At 33.0% G+C, this 25456-nt stretch overlaps 1 protein-coding gene and 1 long non-coding RNA gene across 2 annotated transcripts; one reads left to right on the top strand and one right to left on the bottom strand.

The window, feature by feature from the left end:
* Positions 1-7459: 7459 nt before the first annotated feature.
* LOC126699065 (uncharacterized) lies at positions 7460-10096 on the top strand. The gene is made up of 3 exons (XR_007646676.1): positions 7460-7672; positions 8602-8663; positions 9886-10096. It is a non-coding gene; the product is annotated as an uncharacterized LOC126699065 (long non-coding RNA).
* Positions 10097-13787: 3691 nt separating this feature from the next.
* Positions 13788-23728, bottom strand: LOC126700528 (uncharacterized). Its single transcript, XM_050398718.1, has 6 exons — positions 23503-23728; positions 16525-16718; positions 15622-15762; positions 15443-15523; positions 13934-14061; positions 13788-13827 (listed from the first exon to the last, which is right to left on the bottom strand). Exons 1-6 carry the CDS (start codon positions 23726-23728, stop codon positions 13788-13790), a joined length of 810 nt encoding a protein of 269 aa, XP_050254675.1.
* Between the last annotated feature and the right edge of the window lie 1728 nt (positions 23729-25456).

The following is a 25456-nucleotide window of genomic DNA, read 5'->3' as shown; positions in this document are numbered from 1 at the left end:
AAAAAGAGAGAAAATATAAATAATTTAATGATGTGGAAGACGTGACTGAATTTAAATGTTGAATAACATAAGATGAGAAGAAAAATAAAGTTAAAATAAATATATAACAATAAATACCAATAAAGAGAATAATTGCACATAAAATATTTTTGTTCTTTCTTATAACTCTAATTAAGATTGATGGTTTTTTTATTTTATTTATTTTATAATATGTGTTTTAGTATTGTGTTTTTTTAATTTCCCATCAGAAAGTTTTTTCTTTCCCTTTTATAATTTGGATTGAATTTTGGTTTGGATTAATACTTAGTTGTTTTTGGAAATAGAGATTTGAATATGCCTACCAATTATTTGACTAATAAATTATTATAAATTTTTTTTTTTATTTCTTTAGTTTTATTTTAATTTTGGTTAAGTTAACATTGTAATTTTGTGATGATTTTTTATTATTATGATAATTTCCTTATTCCTTCAGAGATGAGTTGTATAATAAGCAAATGTAACACACTACAAAAAAGTTAGAAGAATAGGGTTCATCTTAAAACATATTAATGAAATGCACAAAAAAATAATAATATTAAAATGATATATTTGTAGAGTTAAAAAGATTAAAAAAAATAAGTGTAAAAATCCTTTTTTTTGAAAAAAAGACAATGCTTGAAATAATTGTTACTTTTTATATATTACACTTCATTGCATAATATTTATATTTTCACGCATCGCACGAGTCTGCAGCTAGTTTCCTATAAAAACTAAATGATTCTACAAGTCTTCTATTGGGAATAAATTCTAATCTTAGGTTGCTAAATGCAAATGTAGTAGAAACATGGTGAGAGAGAATAATGGGTTGTGCTCATGGTTAGTGTATAAGCATGTGATATGATTGTGGGCTTCCTTTATAATAGGATCTTTTGTTACTCTTAGAGCAAACAAACTGACACCCTTATCCTCACCCAAAATGTTTTCCTATAATGACAAGCTTTATCTTTTAACCTCTAAGAAATGCAATGCAATGGCCAAAGGATATGCCCCTTTAATATATTGTCTCTAATCAAATAAACAGAGGCTCCTATCCCTTTAGGTACAGGATTATATGGAATTCAATTGTTTTCAATTTTTTTTTCTCTATAAGAAAGAAACATCAACCTTAACTAACCAAAAAAAAAAAGAAAAAAAAAAAGAACCATCAACATTAATTAGAGTTATAAGAAAGAACAAAAATAGGTTAACATTTAACAATTAAAGAGAAAAAAAATTAAAAAACAAATCTAAATGGCATTAACCAATGTGGAGTTTTAAAGAACTCTTGGTTTACCTAGAATATAATAGAGAAAATAAAAATGAGACTAATACTAATTCTAGGAAACATATATAGAGAAATAGAAGTAAGGATGCTAATTAAAGAACATTGGCAATACCATCAACCCCATTTGAAGATTAATTATAGCTCCACTAATTTGCTAACTTTCAACTTTTGGCCGGTATATATTCAGGCGTTCTCCTATGCCGTAAAATTCCTTATTGTCTGGTTTTAGTTGAATTTTGGCAAACTACCTGATTAAGTTAAGTGAGAAAATGAGCATAATGATTCTAGCGTAGACAAAAAGAAAAAAAAAAAAGAAAAAAAGAAGAAGAGAGAATTCCCAAAGATTAGTAATTTGGCATAAATAGAAGAATGTATAAAAAATTCATCGAAAAATTGAGAGAGAAGGAGAGAGAGAGAACCTTTTTTTGAATTCCAGCAAACTACCCGATTAAATTAAGTGAGAAAATGAGCATAATGATTTTAGTGTAGAAAAAGAAAGAAAAGAAAAAAAGAATAGAAAAGAAAGGATTCCCAAAGATTAGTAATTTGGCATAAATAGAAGAATGTATAAAAAATTCATCAAAAAATTGAGGGAGAGAGAGATAGAACCTTTTTTTGTGAGAGAAAATCATGCTTAGAATGGAATAGATAGTTACAAATTTATAGTAAGAGAGTGTTAATAAGAAGAGACAAAATAAAGGAAGATGAAGAGAAAGAAGAAGAATAATATTTATGAAGAGGGTAGTGGAGAGATGAAAAGAAAAAAAAAAAATTATGTAGAGAGTAGTGGGGAGATGAAAAGGTAAGGGTGGAGAAAGGTTTGAAAAAGTGTAAATATTAAAATAAAATAAAAAGTAAATGTAAAAAACACTTATAGGAAAGTTAGAAAGAAAATGATAATGAGGTGGATGCTGATGTGGCTCAACTGGAGCGTAACAACAATAAATACTACGCTTCAACTTTTAGATATATATAAATTGTTAACTCTCTAATACAAATGCTTGATGAAAACAATGCTTTGGTTAAGGTTTTCAGAATGGCCAGGGGTCGCTACACTTAACATAATACCGCAGATATGAGATTGCGTCTCATCAATTGCCGTACCAATCATTCTTCACAGTATAATCAACCTACTGCCTCAAAAGTTGCTGGTCTTATTATGGGTGATTTTGACCCTAATAATGGGTATCGTGATATTATTGTTGAGGATCGTGATTGTGGGCTCCGACGTATAAGTGAAATCCATCCAGCTTTTATGGCTATGCAATATCATCTGCTTTTTCCTTAAGGTGAGGATGACTTCTCTCTTGGTATACCAAAAAGATCAAGAGGTTCAACACATGAAAGTGAAAATTCAACTCTCACGATGAGAGAATATTATGCATTCCGTATCCAACAACGACTTAGTGAAGGCAACACAATAATTTCTGGTGGTAGACTTTTTCAGCAATATATTGTTGACGCATATTGTTGTATTGAAGGAATTCGTTTGTGGTGGATACAGAAAAAAGAAAAAAGAAAAAAAAAAGAGCTGAGATATACAGTGGCCTTAAAGATGCAGTACAACGGGGAGACACAACTCGAGCATCTTTTGGTAAAAGAATAGTTTTACCATCTTCTTTCACTGGTGGCCCAAGATACATGATTCATAACTATCAAGATGCCATGGCAATATGTTGGTGGGTAGGCTATCCAGACCTCTTCCTTACTTTTACATGCAATCCTAAATGGCCAGAAATAGTTTCTTTCTTAGAATTTGATTCCCGGTCAAAAACCAGAAGACCGACCATACATTGTTGCAAGAGCTTTTAAAATAAAATTGGATGCACTTTTGCAAGACATAAAGAAAGGACAACATTTTGGCAAAGTACTTGCAGGAAATACGAACTGAAGATACATTTTTTTCCCTGAATAATTATCATGATTTTCTGAAACATGCTTGCTCATTATTTATTTTAATTTCTCCCGTCATTTATATTCTATGCAGTTGTATACACAATTTACAAGCAAAAAATATATATTAATGTCCCTTTATATATTTTAAATAATAAAAATGCAATATTCTCTTCTTCCTTTTTTCATTGCAGCATCACTTAAATAATAAAATGTAATATTCTCTTTTTTTATTCATTGTTTTATCTAATGCTATCCTCCGTATGATAAACCAAAAAAAGAAAAGAAAAAAAAGACCAATAACATCACTTAAATAATAAAATGCAATATTTTTTTCCATTGTTTTATCTAATTCTATCCCTCTGTGTGATAAACCAAAAAAAAAAAAAAAATTTGACCAGTAACATCACTACAATTAACTATTCCCATGCGGTAGCATAGGTTACATACTAGTTTACATTAATGTAAGTTTAATGTAAACATAGAGATATTGTGAAAAATGTTGTTATATACGTGTCAATTTCTTATGTGTAAAAATAAAATAATAAAATATTAGACTAGAATCTAGCACAACTAAAAATAATGGTATTGTACCATGAAAATGTTAAGGCATTTTGTTATATCCCAATATTTTTAGAACTATTAAGGTGTAAGTTCCTTACAGGTCAAAATAAAATAATAAATTATTAGATTGGGATCTATCATGGTTGAAAATAGAAGTATTGTGAAAATGTTGTGTTACTTTGTTGTGTTCCTAGACTTCTTTTTTAGTTTTGTTAAATTGAGTGAGCCAAAATTTATTATTTCACTCACAGTTTTCTTGGGCTGGTTTTTTTATTTGTTTGTTTGTTTTTTCATTTTTTTCATTTTTTTTTTGCACTGTTTAAAATTTGAAGTAAAAAAAGAAGAAGATAGTTTTACATAAAAAGCCCCTACTTAGCATTATAGTTGACTTAGAAAGCTCACTCTCTTATAAATTAAGTGAACGTTTGGATAGAGCTGAAATGATTTTTCACAGGATCCGACCTACAGCAGGGCAATGCCCCACCCCCCCCCCCCCCAAAAAAAAAAGCTAGTATATATATGTGTTGAAATTTTAAATTTTGGTCCTAATAGCCCCCCCAATTAAAAAAAAAAAAAAAAAAAAACTGGTATACATATGTAATTTGAAAAATTAAGATTTACCCTTAAATATATACATTTTTGGATCTCCTCTGAAATAGCGTCGAGTTCCATTTTGATAAATGTGTTGAAATGTTTAAGAAACACTTATTTTATATGTTATACTTTGTCAACATTTTTATAATATCAAATGTTTAAGAAACACTTATTTTATATGTAGTATTTTGTTAAATATGAAATAGATGTTAGTTTTTATTTTCATAAAAAAAAAAATTTGTGTTTTAAGCTTTGCCCCCACAAGGTTCGAATCCTAGTTCCGTCCTTGATTTTTCAATTGTGTTGTGCATTTTCCAGTGGGTCCCGTGCATTGTTCACTGGACCCGCAAGTACTTTATTCAGCAAAAAAAAAAAAAAACTATAAAACTAGGTCTCACGGTACTATTCACACATTTAAAAATTATTTTGCTACAATATTTTCAGTTTTGAGCTTTTAGTTTTTAGCAATAAGCAGTATTCAAATAGACTCTAATTGTGTTGAGCCAAAAATACCAAGTACCACTATTCTAGGTGGGCCTGGGGCCATTTTTGAACCCTTACAGCTAGGAAGGATCAAACGACAATTTTGTCCAAAAGATCCAGCAGTGAGCCTTTCACATATTCTTGTGTACATTCACCTTGATTTGGAGAGATTATTTTTTGGTGGGCCTAGAGAAAAATGAACCAAGTCTCAAGATTTTCTCCCCCTTCCCCCCTCCCAACCAAACTCCCTTTCATCCATTTTCTATCCTATTTTTTCCACCCTCCCCATAATCACCCTAACCAAATGTACTGTAAATGAGAAAGTAAGGTTGAAAAGGAGAAGGAAATGGATGAATTAATAACTTGAGCTCATGGAACTCTCCACAGGGCTAGCTGAAGCACTAGATGGAGTTAGGCAATGACCTGAGACCCCCAAATAAAAAAAGGCCCAAAATTTTAATCAATAGAAATATTTTTTTTATCTGTGAAAATATTAATTAGGTCCCATATGTTAACTAATGAATAAAAGGTAATTTTTTTTTGAAGAAAAAAAAAATCAATGAATGTGTGACTAAGTGATTGTTTGGATAGCACATCCAGCGTCCACGTCTAGAGTTCAACATTTTTTTGGTGGGTCCCATGTACTATTCACAGGACCCGCAAATACTTTTTTTTTTTTTTTTTTCACAAAAACAACTTTAAAATTGGGTTCCACGGTACTATTCACACATTTAAAAATTATTTTACTACAATGTTTTCAGTTTTCAGTTTTTAGCAATAAGTGATATCCAAATAGACCCTAAAATTGTTCCTATTCTCTACGAGAGTTCTAGAGTATAAAACTCATTAAACCTCTCAAACATAGATGCTAAAAAGTAACTCTCTATCTCTCTTGATGAAACAAAACTGAATTTAAGAGGAAAAAAAAAAAAAAAATCAATCTCAAACCTCATTCTTTTCTATACAAATGGCTAGAAAGTATTTTTATTTTTATTTTTTAACTTTGAACTACCTAAGTTGCGCTTCAAACTTTCTTCTTCATTGAGTGTTGCCATTGAAGGCTGAGCTGATTATGCTCCTTCAGGTTTCTTCTCTAAAAACTCTGTTTCTTTTTGCGCTTTTACTTTGTACTTGCTTTACTGTAAAGTCTTTACATTCTGACATAGGCGTCGATAAATGTCTCATTCAATAATTTTACTAACTTACAAATTGGGGTGGGGTAGGGACGTGGGTAGGGGTAGCATAGGTTTTATAAAATAAACCAAAAAAAAAAAAAAAAAAAAAAAATCACAGACCACTACATTATTAGTTTATTTACATACTTAAATTTTCACCTTCAATTTCTTTGTTTCTTTACACATAGAGAGATGAAATTCTATATAGTACATAATATCCTAGATGTCAACAATTTAAAAAAAATATATATATATATATATATATATAATCTCATAAAATTTTTAGTTGTTAGTACTTGGTTGCTTAACTCAATAGATAGCATCTCTATACTCATTTTTTTTTAATTATTATTTTTTATTTCTAGTCTATTATAATCTCATAGATAGTGTTTCTTTTTGTTCTAAATATTTTATTATTATAAATGTCTACGAGAAAATGTACATATAGATATGAAAAAAAAATTGAAAAAAAGTGAGAGGAATAGAAAAATTAATTGAGTGTCAAAAAGGGTTTTGGGATAAATAAGTTACTAGTGATAAAAACAGTATAACATAAAATTTAAGTGAAAATCTTGCAAAAGAATAAGAAATTCATCAAAAAAATTCACAACACTAGCTGATCCTAAGAGCTTCCAATCTCCTTCTCCTCTAGATGCTTATTCAACTCTTTGCACTAATTCTTGTAGTGCCATTTTTTGTGACAATAAAAGTACTTTACATCTTTCTTTGCACGTGATCTAGATTGACATCTGTTTATGCTGGAGTTCCTTCCTCTTGACCTACTTCTACCGCAATTGCTTGACTCTGATTTTACAATAAGTCTATCAGCTTGAACGATTGCCTCCTCCAGTTCTAGGGTCTCCTTCCCATACGTCAAAGTAGTTAGAAGATGATCAAAAGGTATAGTAAGCAATGATAATAAAGTAACGCTTTATCATTTTCCTCATAATTTACTCCAAAATTTGACAATTGAGTGTTGATGTAACACCCTGACCCAATTTTTATAATTAAACTATGTGTTTAAGTGGTTAAGTATTATTAATATTTTAAGCCACTTACTTACAAAAATTTGTAGAAGAGTATTCAATGAGCATATTATTTTATAATGCCATTGAATGAGAATTGTAAAGATTATACATAATTGAATTGCTATCGGTATTTTAAATATATACTAAATATGTGCAAAATTATATTAAGTGGTTTAAGTTATTAGATATATAATTATTGGTGTTTAATTAGTGTATAAAGGTAATGATATATATACATATATATATATATGTGTGTGTGTGTGTGTAAAATAATATTATTCTTGTAGATAAGTGTGAATGCAAAGAATATATATATATATATATATATATATATAAATATAAGTGTGAATGCAAAGAAAAAAAAAAATTGAAAAGGGGTGGGATATTTTCTTTCCTAGCATCCCACGTACCCCACCCCTAAAGTCAATTTGACTTATCTTTATTTTGTTGCATCTGAAGTCCAGCAGCTCACTTTCCTCTTTCTCTACTCCTTTCTCCCCTTTCTTTGTTCTTCTTTCCTCTTCCCTTCTTACACGGCAACATCTCTCTCTTCCTTTCTCACCAAAAATTCTAGTTTCTTTAAAGAAGAAATTAAACAATTAGCCTTAAGGTTTCATCTTCAAAGTGTGTGGGTAAGTAATTAAACCTCATCTGATTTTGTGTATTTGGATAGTATAATTGTTTGCTTACTTTCCCTCTTTGTTCTCTACTCTGTTTTTGGAAGTTGAATTGGTGATTCTGTTTTAGTTACTTGAAATATTGATGATATTGTGGTCTATTGAATGCTTATTAGGGTATCTTAATATGTATACTATAGGTATAAAAATACCCAAATGAAATTAAGGTCTATTGCTTTTGTTGATGATTTTGTAAGAATATGTACTGAAGCTGTCTCTGTGACAGATTTGATGTTCATAACAAGAAAAATATGTATTAAATCATATTCTGTGAATTAGGATGCTAGGAGTAGTTTTTATGAATTCTAAGACACATATGGTTGTTATAGACGTGGTCTCACAGCATTTGGATGAACATAAAAATAATGGTTTAATTTATAAGTTGCATGAAATTCTGTCAGGACAGATTTGAGTATGCCGTCTTGTGTGATTTTTAATAAATCATGGGTTTGTGCTTTGAATCCGAAATTTTTATGGTATATACTGGACATACAGAGGAGTAGTTATGTAAAATTCATGACAATTGGATGTGTTTGGACAGCCCGTTTGTATTTTACAAATGGGGCATATGCTGCTGGAATAGAACAGTGAACAGTAAGGGACATGCCTAACTTTGAGGATTTAATTCTAAAGTTAAGATGAATGTTTTGAGCTATAATTTTGTATGCTCATCCTTTGGTATGTTAGAATCATATATAAATTTTATGAATTGGTTTCTCTATGATTTAGTACATCATGTGGTTTGATGAATGCATTTTGTGTTTGTGGGAACCTCGTTGAGGTGGGATTAGGACTTCCTTGATTCTAAGAGATAGGTTTTGAGATGAATGTGAAGTTTATGGTAAAGAATTATGGATAGTAATAAGCTTTGATTTATGGTTTAGGTGTTACCAGTATCCAAGTCTAAGCTCCTTCGACTTTAGGCTCTCGGTTCCTCTGCTTTCAGGTAAGGAATAAGTTATATGGGCATTTGGTAAGTCATGAGGTTATTTTAAAGTATATTATACATTAAAATGTTTTTGATTAGAGATATGACATGTAATCATTATTCGGACAAAGATATGTTCGTGAGCTTTTGAAAAACTTATGTATATGATTTAAGCATATTGATGCTATTATTGATTCCACGAACATGATGTCTAAAGAAAAGAATGGAAATGTTATTATCATGAAATGTCATGCAAAATAAGAAATTTCAGTATGAGTTAAAGTATGAAATGTTTTCGGGTTATGTCCTTTGGTAATCTGAACTCGGCTAGTAGGGGTTAAATGTTATATGTTTGGCCATTTAAAGTAGAGGAAATGGGGCTGCCCGTAACTCTAGGCCATTTAAAGTAGAGGAAATGGGGTTGCCCGTAACTCTAATCTGACTAAGGCCTTCTCCCCAATGTGTACGGACGGCGGGGAGGAACAAAACCTGGAGGGGATGTGCCATCAGGCCTCCCAAAGGGGACAATATCATACACACAGGGGCACCCAAATGTGATGAGGCCTTCTCTGTACAGCTTATCAGACATGGACTAACCAATATGATATGAACAGCTATGTTATGTTATTAATCATGAGAGAATTATTTTTTTTAAATGCATTATGAAAAGTTAAAAGCTCTCATGAAAATATGAAGTTTCTAATGAAAAGAAAGCTGTTCATTAAAGATTAAAGTTTCTGAAGTTCTGTTGTGGTATAAAGATAAAGTTTCTGATGAAAGTACAAGTTTATGTTTAAAGGTTATCAGATATCTGTTTTTATGAAACATTAACTTTTATGATCATGAAAGTTATAGTATTCTATGAGAAGAAGTTTATAACGAAAAGTTTTCTTATTAGTCAAGATGTTTCTAGTTTAATACAAAGTTGTCGATTATCTGATTTGAGTTAAAATAATTATTTTGTAACGAGAATATATATATGGCAACTTTGTAAGAAATGAAAGAAGTTTAATCCGAAAGGTTTTGGTAATATTAAACCAATAAGAAAAAGGAGAACAATTATTTTCTATGATGAGCGTATAAGCTGTTATTATGAATAGTACAAAATACTATGCATGAAAAGATGTTCTCCTATTCGAATATTCATAGAATGAAATGATTTTGTTACATGCATCCTTATTAAATTCTCATATATCTTACATTTACTGAGCTGTGTAGCTCACCCCTTCCACTCTTGCAGTTAGCAGGTTTTATTTTGGAGCAGAGGGAGCCTTAGTCGAGTTTTGGAAGGAGCTGGTTTAGTTTTATATGTATAGATCCTAAATTAGCAATTTTATGTTTAGCTTTGTAGTATCGTGTATTTTAGGATCTAAAGAAAGTTGTGTATCTTAAAGTATTAAGAGATGTATTATGTGAAAGTGTGGAAATTAAATGATTGGTGGATTATGTTATATTTTGAGTACAGTATAGATGCTCTGACTATCAAGTGAAAAGTGATATCAAGAAGTAAAGAAACAACAAAATTATTCTGAAAATAAAAAAGAGAAGTTTTTGGAAAAGTTTTGTAAAAGTTAAGTTGGTTCTTGTTAATATCAGGTTTAAACTTGATATTAGCATGCCGGTCATGGTCACAAATCCGGGTATCGGGTTTGGGGCGTGACAGTTGAGATGCTCCAACAGAGTCGAACCGTCTTTCATTTGTAAACCATAAAGTTGTTTCTTCACTTACAACTTGTTCATTAGATTTCTTTTTCATATGGAGACTTTCTAACTTTTCCAAACTTTTTTTGCTATCTTTGCTTATAGGATGTTGTGAATCACCTCATCACCTAGATTGAGAGGAATTGTGTTGATTGCCTTCTCATCCATATCTACTCATTCTTCTTCCTACGTCTTTTCAAGGGATCATTGTACACACCGGGTTCTAAATGAAGCACCAAAGGAAAGGCTATAACTAGCCAACCCATTGGAATTATATCTACTCATTCATCCACATTTACTCATTCTTCTTCCTACATGGTTTTTGGTTATGTGAGCGCTAAAATAGCTTTTTTGTTAAAATAACTCCTGCAATGTGAATGTTCTAAGAATCAAAACCTAATAAAAGGTAACCCAAATCTTTGTAAATTTTATAGCATAAGAAAGAAAAAAAGGGGAGAGACAATAAAGATTGTTGGGGGCAAAAAAGTTTCCTTTCTGACAAATAAGATTTAAGTTGGGTTGGCAGTTTAAACCAAAACTCGACGATGGGCTTCGATGCACGGCCCAAAGGCTATCGGTGAAGGTCCAAGAAATCCACTATATTTTATGCATTGGGCTTAGATTGGAACTGACAAGAGTGGCCCATGAACAATCCCTACAGCGAACACATCAGCATGGTTGAAAAACATATTGTAAGAAATAGCCTAGCGGTAAAGTATTTCTACAGAAAAGAACCCAATGGTAAAGTGTTTCTGCAGGAAAATAACCCAGCAGTGAATTGTTTATGCAGAAAACGGCCCAGCGGTAAAGTTTTCTTGCAGAAAATAACCCAGCAATAAAACAAAACAAGATAGGTCTCCGGCCGTTAGTTACTTTACAAACTAAGGGAAATATCTATGTTTTTAGACTCATCATCCGTTAACTCCGAAGATGAGTCTTCTAGTACAACAATATGAGGGAAATACTTTATAGTAATAGTTACATCATAACCATTGATAGTAAATGAATAAGTAAATATCATGGGTTCCATAATGACAAATAATGGAGAAGACTTAGTGTGAGATGACGGGAGAGAGAGATCCCAGCTAGCGCAGCAAGTTCATTATGGTGCCATGGCATGCTCATGAATATAATGTATGTAGTGAGTAAAGAGAATCATTTGTGAGTAGTATGAGTAATGAGTGAGAGTGTATAGTAGTACTGCTGGAATATTCTGTTGGGGCAAGTAAGTGTTTAAGAGTAGAGCTATGAGAAAGTATTTGTGAGTTAGGAGCTGGGGAACTTAGTTTTTAAGCTTGAAACTAAGAGTTCAAAGATTTTTTTAGGGCTGAGAGAAAGCTTAAGCAGAGAGGAAGAACCTTTTCTGGTGTATGTCTTAGTGTATTGTTGGTTGGTTTAAGCATTAATGGAGAGTTCCATTTATATTAGGGTTTTCAGGGGGTGATTAGCAAATAATCTTTGCTAAATCTTCCTCAATCTCCAGAAATCCTTAGAGAATCGTTCTTAAGATTTTTAGCTAAGAGTAGCAAGCTCAACTTTAGAAGCCAACCTATACTTTCCTGGGACTTGCCGTGCCCCAACATCTAAATAAAAGGACAGCTGGGTTTCTGGCTTTAGCATTGAATGCTGATTAGCCTTGGCTGATGGGATTAGAGCATATTTTAGGCTAATGATCTTAGTTATGCTGCAACTAAAATCAGAGTTCCCTAGGGTAGATTAGACCACCCTAAGCCAGGTGTCAACCTTGGAGCCCTTGCTGGGAACTCTGCTGGGATCCCCTTGGTGCCCTCCAAACCACATTTCCCTAAGTTTCCCCATTTGGGGATCATGTGCTTGGTTCATGAACCAGAGAATACATATTTTTAGTATGAAAATGAGCTGATTTTGTGTCGTTTCAGGAGCTTCACTGGTGTGGTCATGGCAGCTTTGGGTTCTTGACTGAATGAGTTAAAGGAGAAAGAAGTAACAGCTGGCTGAAGCTTTCCCAGCTTTCTGTCACATCACTTCAGCTTTATGTCACTTGAGAAATGATGAGATTTCAGCTTGTGGAGAAAGGATTCATCCCCTAGTGGACACGTGTCTATTTTCTGATCTGATTGGACAAGTTGGGACCTGATGGGAAGGGGCTCCAACTGTTCAATTGTTGCTGAAATTTGGCTGACCAGTTCACTTGCTTTTCAATTGCTGAGATTTGTGTGTGGGCTGGCCTGACCCAGCTATGCTTTGTAGATAAGCTTGCTTGGGCTTGGTTAACCCTACAAGATGAGTAGTTTTGCCATGGGTGATATTCATGGGCTCTATAGTTAGTTGATTATGGAAATAATAGACATAGTTCCCATAAAATTTTGTGAAAGAAATATTCTTTTGAGAGATGAGTAATTTGTATTTTCCATGAGTGACTTAATAAGTGTCAAAATAATATTTGAATTTAGTAGATATGTGCCAAAGTAGCATTTGGGCTTTATGTGATAGTTGCCAAAGGAATATTCGGGCTTTGCAAAATAAGTGCCAAATTAACATTTGGGCTTTGAGTATAAAGTAATTGTTTTTGCCAAAATATTATTTTGGGCTTTGTAAGATAATTGCTAAAATGGATCTGGACTTTGTAAAATGGATGCCAAAGTAGCATTTGGACTTTGTAAAATAGTGCCAAATTAGTATTTGAGCTTTGTAAAAATAGATGCCAAATTAGTATTTGGGCTTTGTGAAAATGATTTTGAGATTTTGTAAAGTATTGCCGTGTAGCAACGGGTTTTAGAGGTGCCATGTAGCAACGGGTTTTAAGGTGCCGTGTGCAACGGGCTTTTAGAGGTGTTGTGTAGCAACGAGCTTTAGAGGTGCCATGTAGCAACGGGCTTTGTAAATAGTGCCGCATCATAGCGGGCTTTGTAAATAGTGCCGCATCGTAGCGGGCTTTGAATTTGCCGCATCGTAGTGGGACATTGAATTAGCCACATCGTAGTGGGACATTGAATTAGCCACATCGTAGTGGGACTTTAGGGAGTTTGGGCTTTCTTTGGGTTTTGCCCACAAGCCAAATGATGTTGGGCTTTGTGTGGGGATAATGTAATTTTGCGGCCCAATTTTGGTAGTAATATGATGAGCATTATTTGTAGAGAATCTAAGTTGGATGATATGTGGGATATAATGGGTAGTATTTGTGAGAGGGCTCATGGCAATTTATGGGCTTGTGTATGAAGTATTTGTGAAGGCCCAATAACATTGAGAATATTTGGGTAATATATATGGGAAATATTTATGTGGGTTTTAAATAATGAGTGGGCTTATGTGGGTATTTTGTGAGTGGGCTAACAAAACCAAGGCCCAAAAATTTGTACCTCAACAAAGATCAAAATTTGGAAATTCACTTTGATTTCATTGGGTTCTTGAATTAGAAGCCAATGTAGGTAAACGAAATGTTACAATCTCCAAGACTGATTTCTAAACTGGCATCCTCATTATAAGTTGGCCTTGCATGAAACTCCAAATTGAAAGATAGGAGGGACAAAGACAATGTGACACAATTAGATATATGATGGACGGCAACACAGGTTGATAACAAAAATTACATATGGAAGGGTACTTACCTCTTGATGTAATAGTAACAAAAGGCAGCCAAGATGAATGTTTGGACTATTTCTGCGAGGAGAGCAGCCCCAAACCAGAAGTAGCCGCTACCAATCAAATAAAAATACTTTCCACCGGTCTCGTAAATCTGCTTGCATTTATTTGTTCCCATCATTAAGGCACAAAAGAAAGGTTATTTTCTAAAAGTGAAGCTACCACTAAACATAATGATATAGGTGGCTGAATTTTGCAAAATTTTTGCTTTATCTCTCTATGTGTTGTGATTCACTGCACATAGGACTTTGTACAGACTATGAATGAAGCAAAAAAGAGAGAATTTAATCAACACTATTGTCACTAATAAATTTTAAAAAGCATGGATAGTCCTATTCCTTGTTATTCTAAGTATGATATAGACCTAATCTCATAGACTAGATTCAAGTGTTGTTAAACATTTTAGTCCAAAGGCTTAGTTCATAACTAATCAGATAATGTGTCTTTGTTATGAACGCTATGTGGCCTGAATTTTGACATCATGCAAATTCCTGGAACCAATTAATTAGCACAAGGATCTATTCATAAATGTTGAGAAATACATTTGGACAAACCCATGGCCAGCATCACATGAGTTGTGCTTGGAAGTTAAGAATTTAATCCAACTGAGGTGGTATACAGCTTACAGATATATTAACAAGTCTAATATATTTCCTTTGGTGGGAGGGACCCCTTGGGGGTGGTCCGAAAATGCTGGCTAGGAGTTTTGAATCCAGGACCTAATAGATCTCTTGAGGCTTTTTGAACTACTAGAGCAATCCCTTGGGGTTAAATTAACAATTCTAATATGGGGTTCTCATGATTAGCCTTAAAATAATAGAATAATGAAGCATTCCAAGCATAGCAAATGTTGAAACTTCACTGAAATCAAGAATGGAGTGGTATGTTAAAAACCAATGTCTGATAGTGTATACGTTGCGAAATAAGTAGAGAATCCAATGCCTACATTAATATTTCCCTCTGAAATAAAAGAAGCTATATACTTGCAAATACTATATAACTATAAAATATTGTATCAGTAGAGTTGAACTCTGCAGCAAACAGTTTTATGAACTTTCCAATTGTGAACCAATGAAGTGCCCTTGTTTTATAAAACTTGGAAATTGGGGAGGATAAATATCCAGATTAGATACACAATGCCATGAGGATATAGTTGTTTTTAATGATGATTTATTCTATATATTCTTTCATTTGAACAACATCTGTAAAGATGTCATTGAGCTTGTTCAGGCAATAATTCATAGTGATCTTCCCCCTAAATACTTTTTAAACTCGAATCAAGAAAGAATACTATTAGTAAAATTAAGGAATGTTTAGTTGCTCAAGCAAAACACACATTACTATTACTAAGTTGTTCCCTTCTAGCAAGTTGTTTCCAGTTCCACAGAGTCCACTAAATTTTCATGGATGCAATAGGAATAGTCATATTGAACTCAGATTGTGTTTATGCGTTATGTGATCCTACAATATCTCACCATAATTATCCAATGAGCGCATGCTAAAAATCTTGAAACTCCCATTGCAAACACATAATGGGCTGTAAATGGTTCAATCATCTGAAACAATATAGCCAGAATGGACCAAAATTAGTATGAATTTCCTAGAAATTTATAAAATGCTGAGTTCAAAGGAAAGAGAGGAATGAAGCTAAAACCTTTGCATTCTGCATCAGACGGAGCTGAGGCAGCACTGAAATGGTTTCCAAATATGAACCAAATGCCCAGAGGATTCGACAAATGAGAAAATGATATGTATTAGGGTGGATAGGTATGGCAAGGATAGCACAAGGCACCACCTGTCATAGAATAACCAGCAGAACATCATTAATTCATCTCTCTTTATACTTTGCTAAAACAACAGCAATTTTTCTTTTAATATCTAAGATTAAATGGCAGTCATTATGTAGTGTTCAATGCAATATATTAATAAAACATTTTGAAAGATTAGCTAATAACTTGACATCAATGCTCGTGTTGTTCCATACGATTGGTACAACAAAACATCCTTTTGATGTTTACAAAGATGCGATACAAAATAAAAGCTAATGAAAAAAAAAATATATATATATTTTAAATATCACCCATACTAGTTCAATTCCTTGAAAGAATTCCAAACACATACTAATTCCAACTGTCATGTAATGTTTTGCAGTGGCTAATTATGTTTAGCTAAAAAGATGAGCATTCAACAAAAAGTGAAACATGTAAGAATACAATAATAATGCAACATTCAAAACAAACAGTCTAAAGCTCTTATAAATGCAGTCGTCTTGGCTTTCCTTTCATTGCAATAGACTAAGGAGAAACAAATCAATCAGGCATGATTTTTACCACATAAGATAATTTCCTAGCAGTATGTTCAATAATCTCGATACTAAATCAACTTCTTCTTTAAACAAAAAGGCAGTTCCATGATTTTAATTGTTTTTTTTTTTTTTACTATAAATAATACTCATTATAGCAAGGATAAGGAATGTATATTATGATAAATTTAAAGGAAAGGAATGATTATAGGCTAAATGTTTAAATCTGAACAGAAGAAGCAGAAATGTTGTTACCAAATAATATAAGGGAAAGTTGTCAAGCTCCTTGATGTAGGTTGACTTCAACTTGAACCGGATCATGTATATAACCAATAATGTTGCCACCAGGGTGATTACATCTAATATTATGTAAATTCCACCCGCCATAATGGTGACCGACCTTGCAGCTACGAACAGAGCTGTGAGTTCTTGAGTCTTTAACGAGAGACCTGAACAAGGCAATAAAACATTATTACTGAACTACCAATACTCCTCAAGCTTAATTAATGGGTTGAACTCAACACATATCTTTGTGAAGGTAGGTAGAAAATAAAAAGTTTCGTGCTTGTCACACACTCACACTTGAAACCTTAACACCACGTCAAGAAATGCTATAGAAAGAGAATTCTTATTTTCATGAAAAAAAAGTATTTTTATTTATTTATTTAATTTTTTTTTGGGGTGGGGGTGGGGGGTTGTTGTTTTTGTTGTTAAGACTTAAGAGTCACATGGCAAACAAAAGTTGAAAAAAAGAAAACAGGATATGAAACAATTTGCACTATTTTTTAAAAAAATTTCCTTGAAACTTTTTGTTTTCCTATCATTCGCTTTTTGCCTTTTTCTATTCTCCAAAATTAGCAAAGCAGCATATGGTAGCATATTTTCAATATATAACACCAGAGCAAATTACAGAATTTATTATTATTCCATAAAAATGCTTAAATATTAAGTTCTAAGACAACCAAACAGACCCCAATATTTGCGGAACAGGTTATGGAAAAAAAAATGTTTAAATTGCGTAGATTTTTATATAATTGCTAATTTTGGTGTATAAAGCAAGAAAATAATAAAATTGAAATAGGGACCTCAAGTTCTCATTCCATGTCCCAAATTCTCGCAACCATATCTAATGTAACATTATAAAATCTTTTTCTCTTCAATCAGTAAGTTATACACACATCATCATATATATATATATATATATATATAGAGGTACACAAATGGGAAGGGTCTAAGGTAGCTAATTTGAACTAAAAACATATAATACCATAAAAGATGTCATTATCACTAAGTTATCGCAAATTACAAATTACATTCTTATTATATTATTATATGTTGTATCAAAAAAATTTTGTTTAATTTTTTTTGTTAATTATATTAGTTTATATTTTCAAAAATATATATTTTTATTTTTTTCTGATAAGTTCAAAATTAATATCTTGTCAACGTTATCTTTTAATCTTTCCCCTTGAATTAAAATCCTAGTTGTGTCTTCTCAAAAAAAAAAAAAAAAAAAAATCCTAATTGTGCTACTTACTTTTCCTTAATCATTAAAATCCTAGTTGTGCTACTAAAAAAAGACTGGTCATTGATAAAAACTTAATTCCCATATATGCATGCGCTCATCGGACATGATGTTAAGACTTTAGTCAATAAAGTAAAAGAAACTCAACTTTTTTTTTTTAAGACAAAAATACAAAATTGACCCTCTAACTTTCACATTTTTTTTTTTTCATTTCAGTCATCTAACTTTTAGTTTTGTCAATTCAATCCTCTAACTTTCAATTTTTTTCAATTCAAGGCTTCGTTAAAGGTCTGTTACTGCTGGCGTTAAACACACCAAAATGACGCCATTTTCATGTGGTTTTTTATTTTTATTTTTATTTTTATAATTCGGAATTAAAAGAAAATAAGAAAAAAGAAAAGAAAAGAAAGAAAATAATAAGGGGAATGACGTCATTGTTCCCTTTCCCCTGAATCAAAACAAAGCATTAGAAGACTTCCAAATTTCCAATCCCTAACTTTGAGAGAGAGAGAGACTGAGTACACCCCTGCTCTAGACCTCGCCGCCCTTGCTCACCGCCCCTACTCGCCGTGTAAACCACCTCGTTGCTCTGACTTGATTGAATCGGTGATGGGTGTGCTCTGCCTTGCCTTACCGTAGCTCCTCCTCGCCGTGTAATCCACCTCGCTGCTCTGCCTTGACTGAATTGGTGATGGGTGTGCCATGAAGACTATGAGGACTTGATTGGTAAAAGTGGGGAGAGGAAGCCAGCTAAGTCAAAACATTCAAAGGCAATTGTTTATAGTTGAAATCAGGATGTGTTATAGAATTTTGGGTTTAGGAATTTTGCTCTCCTTATAGAATTTTTATATAAATTATCTCCATATGTATCATGAAGATGTATTATTTTTGTTTTTGTTTTTGGGCAATTGTTTTTTTTTTTTTTTTTTTTCCTCTGTTGTAATGTTTTCCATTTCAGAAAACTGGTGGGTTGGTTTTGTAATGCACAATAGATTTGAATCCTTGTTTCTGTAAGATTAACAATCAAGAATGAATGTAAAATGCTTTCCATAAAAAAAAAAAAGAATGAATGTAAAATGCTGTGTGATAATCGAAAGATCTCTTTTCCTTTCAAATCATATATTTCTGGGATCTCATAACTTCTTCTATTGTTTGTTTAGTCAAAGATTTTGGTAATTGCATGTGCAAAAGGGAAAGCCGGACCCCTTGTAGATGTAATTTTAAAGTCAAGGTATCTAGCATACAATAAATGGGCATAGCAATTGTTTGGTAGTATTTTGCATGTGTGCTGTTTTTGACTCAGGACAGAGATATTTATAAAGTGTCAACACCTGGGTGGTCAAGAAATCATTACTTTTTTCTCAGGAAATAGGACAAAATATTTAAAGAACTTTCAATTCATTGAATCAAGCTTCAAATCCCACTTGGGATGATCACATTTGTAAATTTGAGCAGAGAGATACTGCAGGTTTCTATATTAAACCTCCAAAAGAGAATGGAGATAGGCTTTGGAACAAATTGTCCTGTAAATGCATAAATGGAACAAACCTTCCATACAACACAAGAAATCAATCAAACTGGTCAATTCCACCACGAGCTGAAGGAAACCAAGCCTTAACTATGTATAAGAAAAATTGAAACAAATCCAACCCTACCTTGCCTACTTACTTCAAAAACTAAATTGCCTTAATAGTTTGGCAATAACATCACAAAATAATAGCCGTGTGACAATGCTTGGCCAATTGCATAACAAACTACATGCCCAAGTTTTGAAAAACTGTTCCTAGAAGTAACTAAGTTTTGCTAATTTGTTGACTATTAAAATTTCTGCAGCTTTGTTGACTACCATCAACTCCTGCCCTAGATCTCTTCGAGTTCCCCTCAATGTTGACAGCCTAGATGTGAAAAGTATACAGACATTAGAAGTTGATAGCAAAAAGATATAAAAGTAATAAACATATATATATATATATATATATATTTAGCTGCCATATTGGTATTTTATTAAAATTCATAAACATCAAGCTTCGGTTAGGTGTTACATTTTTTATTGATATACATCCAACATACAGTGATATAAACAAAGTATATTGAAGGACCAGTTTTAGGCTTAGTATTTAGAGTTGCTGCCAAACATATCAAAGTCATTGAAATAAACAACGTCACTGAAATAAACAAAGGAAGTTACTTTGTTGGCTGCCTAGCTATATATATATATATATATATATATATATATAAATATATATATATATATACATGTCACACATACATTGCTTTGTTGGCTGCTAAATGCACTGTATACTTGCACCCTAAATCCCATGAAGTGCTCCTCAGTTCTTGCGACTTGCATGTGAAAAACATTAGAAATGTGCATAATTTGCTGTATTAAGGAAATAATTTAAATGAATTCAAATACCCTCTTTTGCTGCTACTTGTTGCCTTGCCCTTGCCCTTGTCTGTTGCCACCTTGCCTTTGCCCTTGGCAGTTGCTACTCCTGGTGGTCTTTGATTGCTCCTGCAGGTCCTTCTGTTATGACCCAATTGATGACAATGTGCACATATTAAACTTGTTTGATTCCTCTTCATCTTGTAAGGGTTATGAACTTCATCTTTATCCTTTCTTCTTCTATCAATCTTAGGCCTCCCAGGCTGGATTTTATGGATTGGAGGAAGTATTGCATCTCCATCTACTTCCGGCCACAAATCAGGACCATTGCATGGCTGAATGAGATGCGAATATAAAGCAATATATGTATCCTTCTTATAGAAGTCATGCACATAATCCTCAACCCATTCTTTCCTGAAACCTATTACGTGCATTGCATGCTTACAAGGGATCCCAGTCAAATCCCAGCAATTGCAAGTACATGAATGTTTCTCCACATCAACCACAAATTGCTTGCCACCACTATTCACCTCCCACCTCGCCCCACTTGACCAAATAGATGTGCAATCAATGCTAGCCTCTTTACATTTCTCCAATTTTTGCTGGATCTTGTGACAAATAGGGCCTTCATACTTAGCCATTGAATCCCTATTCTTACGGATCCTAACCATGAGATATCTTCTAATGGTTTCAAGCATATTGACCAATGGCTTTTCTCTTGCTTCCACAATCTTCGAATTAAAAGTCTCACAAAGGTTATTTAATAGCATATTACACTTTGGATAATAGGGAAAAGCGTGCCTAGCCCATTGCATCGGAGACTTACCCCTTAAATCATCACAAGCTTCCTTGCTCACTATTTCCATTTGCTTCATATAACTTTCAAATGCTGCTCTTGTTGATGCCTTAGTTGCCCCCCACATCAAGTCCTTTAACTTCTTTAGCTTTAAATTCAATATTAGTCCGAAATTGATCAACATATTTTTCTGCCACCCAATGTGCAAAAACTTGCTTACTATGGAAAGATCTAATGCATGTATGAGTATCATATAACGCACTAATCCGGAAGTTTGCCTCCTTATCAAGACCTACAGACACTTTCTAAGGACAACCTTCAACACATTTATACCTCACCCTAGCCTTCTCATTCTTTGACAACTTGATGCCATATCCATGCTTCAATTTGTAAGCTCGTGCAAACTCTTTGAACTGCTTGTTGTCCCTAAATGACATCCCTAACACAAACTCAGGATCCTTTAAGTATTCACTTCTGAATTCAGGTAATTTTTTCTTTTGCTCACCATCAGAATTGTCAAGAGAATGCAACTGGTCTGAGGATGCATGGTTGGATCCACTTGGAATTTCGTCCAACAGCCAATTAAAAAGAGTTGGAACTAGATCTAGGTGGGATAGTGATTGGTTTGCAAAATTAGGTGGGCGTGACAATGGATGGATGGCATTTGTGAGTTCTTGTGAGGGCTAATTGTTATGGGTTATGGTAGGCTGAATTGTGTAGTCATCCACAGTAATTTCATATAATTGCTCATTGGCTGGGTCATCATAGTTAGAGTCATAACATTCATAATCCATATCTCCCACGACACCATTCCCATCCTTGCCCCCAACACTGTTCCCTTCATCGACTATATTACCACCCTCCTCAAACTCATCATCAGCAAGAGCCCCATCCCCATCCTCAACATCAACTTCATCAACATCCCCATTCTCCACATCATTTTCATTATCATCACAATCACCATCAATGCCATCAACACCCACACCCTCCACACCAACACCACAACCAACCAAATATGCAGCATCAACAATGTTGACATCCCTGACTAACAATTGTTTTTGAACAAGGGTTGCATGTTCTTCATAAATACCTATTTTAGGATCAATGGGGTCAAGACACTTAAATAATTCATGAGTATCACCATCAGTAGACAAATATCTTAGGCCATTGTCAACATTCAACCCAGGCACAAGATAATAAAACTGGATATAATCCAATACCCCTAACTCCGCACAATAATTCTTAACCTCTGGTACAAAAAAGCAATCCGAATCCAATTATCATAAACTTTCACCTTGGCTGGGTGAAGGTATTTATGAGAGAAGTGTTGGTTGGGGTGCAACGCAGATGACCCATTTATATACAGATTAGTTTAATTTAGTCATTAAGCTGCAAAAATATACCTACAAAGTGGCTGGGAAAGAAGCGGATTACACTGCGAGGAGGAGCTACAGTAAGGCAAGGTAGAGCACACCCATCACCGATTCAATCAACTCAGAGCAGCGAGGTGGTTTACATGGCAAGCAGGGGCGGCGAGGTCTAGAGCAGGGGCGAACTCAGTCGCCGGTGAACTCAGTCTCTCTCTCTCTCTCTCTCAAAGTTAGGGATTGGAAATTTGGAAGTCTTCTAATGCTTTGTTTTGATTCAGGGGAAGGGGAACGACGTCGTCATTCCCCTTATTGTTTTCTTTCTTTCTTTTTTTTTTTTTTTTTTTTTTTCTTTTAATTCCGAATTTAAAAAAAGAAAAGAAAAACCACATGAAAATGGCATCGTTTTGGTGTGTTTAACGCCAGTAGTAACAGACCTTTGACGGAGCCTTGAATTGAAAAAAATTGAAAGTTAGAGGACTGAATTGACAAAATTGAAAGTTAGAGGACTAAAATGAAAAAAGATGAAAGTTAAAGGGTCAGTTTTACATTTTTGTCTTTTTTAATTATATATTTTTTGGAGAGAAAAATAAAAGGGAAAAATTATAATTTGCCTTTTAATGATTTGGTTAGATCACAATTTAGTTTATAAATTTTCAAGTGACACATTTGGCCTTTTAAGGTTTGGATTAAAAGTGAAATTGTTAATATTCCGTCCAAAGTACGCCTAATGATGTCATTTTTATTCCAAACTTTGTGGATCAAAATTTAAGCATTGAGTTGGGCTCAAAATAAGAACGGAGAAGGTCGTAGAACTAAATTGTTATTGGGTTAGACTAAAAGGAATAATTTGTTTGTCCAAAAATTACAAAATCTATTAATCTGAATATAATTTAGCTCTCTTTTTCTATTAATCTAAAATTAAAAAAGTCAAATATAACAATTAAAAGTTTATGGACTAAATTATGGTTTTGCCAAACAACATATAGAATCTAAACAAATATGTTGACAATTTAAAAAGACAACTATTCCTAAAAAAAATTAAAAAGATAGTTTAACACACCAGACAAAACAAATCAACAACAACAGCTTCTGGTTATCTTAAAAATTGATAATAGGAAGACATGCTGTGAAGCTATATAAATATAGATGCATGTACCAGAACAAGTCTTTTTGGTGGTGAATTTGTAAATCAAGACAATGATCCCCAAAGCATGGATGAATTCTGAGCCAATGTAGAAGTGGTTGAGATCTTGAATGGTAAGCTTCAAAGCCACCAAAGCTAAAAGTACAACCATTGCACCAAGACAAATCTTCATCCTCATAGATTGCTTCTTCACCCATTCAGACAACACATTCATAGGTGAACTCCTCTTCCTACCCATGATGATTACTCTCTTAGCTCTAGCTAGACACACAAAACTCAAACCAAACAAGAGAGAGCGTTTTTGTTTTGATGTTGTGTGGGGGCAAGTAATAAGAGTAAGAGAGCCTTTTTTAAAGATATGAAGAAGGCCTGCAGTTGGTATAAAAATATGGAAAGTTCTTAGTTTATGTAGCATTTATTTTGTTTAGCAAAAAAAATGTAGCATTTATTTTGTTTCTATGTTGGTGAGAGCTAATGAGGGGTTGACACGTTAGATAATATTTAAGGATATTGGATTCTATTTGAAGTGGGTATGTGTAATTTCCTTGTTTAGGACTACTGATTTCTAGAGATGTAATAAAAGTAATGGTTGAATTTATAGGTGTCTTTAGTCTATTTGTTGATGGATTATTTGAAAAAAAATTTGATACAATTTTTATGAAAAATATAAAAAGTTGTAAAAAAAAGTCATAAAAGAGTTTTAAAAATATTTTTTTAAATCAATACCCTTAGAACATCGGTTAAGTTTTTCCATAAATTAATATATTCTTAAGTTTTGACTTTTTTGGGACTTTTAATTTACAATTGAAGTCTTGGTTGAAGGAGGTGAAGAATTGAATGGATTTTTTTAAAAGGGTAAAATGTAATTATTATTATTATTGGGGCATTGCCATACAAATCGAAAAACTACAAAATTTTCAATAAAGAAATTGTCATAACCTCATCCCCTTCCCCTTAGTAACAAAGTGTCTTTCTTAGTTCTTAACTTACTATTCCTCCTTGTTTCTCAACCACAAAAACAAAAGAAACTTTATTCCTCCTCTTTTAATCCCTTTTTATTTTGAAAAAATTATTATTATAGAATTTTATTATTTTGCTTACCAATTAAGGGCATTGATCCAATTTGAGTAATTGGGCTGATATGGTTATAAATCCAATGGTTTCTTACCTTGTAAAATTATGAAGCTATATCCTACATAAAAAAATTGATATTTCTAACATTTCTTTCTATTATATTTATTTATGGATATTCATTTTTTATTCTTATCTAAAATCTGTAGTTGTATGAATAGAGGAATTATAGTCCGATCTGAGTCATGTATTCCATCATGACTCAGGGTTTTGCATAAGGCTATCTTACTTTTTCCTCCAAAAAAAAAAAAAAAAAAGTAAACTACATAAATGGTCCCTATCCTTTACACCATATTTCAATTTGGTCCCTAACCTTTCAATTGTGTCAATTTGGACCCTAACCTTTTAGTGTCGTGTCAACTTAATCCTTGCTGTTATCTCATGGATGGAAAAGTCTGACGTGTCAAACGGCCTAAATAAAAAATTAATTTATTGCCACATCAATGGACACATGTCCTGCCACGTTAGTTTTTTTTTTTTTTTTTTTTTTTTTTTTTTTTTTTTTTTTGCGGGTGGGGGGGGGGGGTTTGATAAGAAAATTTGCAGATTTTATTAAAGAGGGGTAGACCTAAATTAAATCTAAAACACATATCTTCCTAAAATCTAAAATCCCTAACGGTGAGGACAGCGACGCCTTCTCCTTCCAGAAACACCTTCTCTCTTCCAACAACGCTTTTTTTACTCCAGCAGCACCAAGTCTATCTCTTCTGTGTGAATCTAGTACCTTTAGAATCATGTGACTTATCATGCAAAAGTTCATTTGAATGTGTTTGTCTGTATGTGTTAATTACTACAAGTGGGTCCAAGCATTTAAGGTAGAGATGGTCTCAAATAG

The sequence above is a fragment of the Quercus robur genome, chromosome 9, assembly GCF_932294415.1.
Source record: "Quercus robur chromosome 9, dhQueRobu3.1, whole genome shotgun sequence".
NCBI classification, from domain to species: Eukaryota; Viridiplantae; Streptophyta; class Magnoliopsida; order Fagales; family Fagaceae; genus Quercus; species Quercus robur.
This window is presented reverse-complemented; position numbering and strand designations above follow the sequence as displayed.

Bases quoted from the DNA above. Each gene is read 5' to 3' on its own strand.
- LOC126700528 (XM_050398718.1), bottom strand. From the start codon at position 23,728: ATGGGTAGGAAGAGGAGTTCACCTATGAATGTGTTGTCTGAATGGGTG. The intron at 15,763-16,524 runs GTAACAACATTT...ATTCTATGACAG, and splicing joins ACTTTCCCTTATATTATTTG to GTGGTGCCTTGTGCTATCCT. The intron at 14,062-15,442 runs GTGAGATATTGT...AAATGCAAGCAG, and splicing joins GCGCTCATTGGATAATTATG to ATTTACGAGACCGGTGGAAA.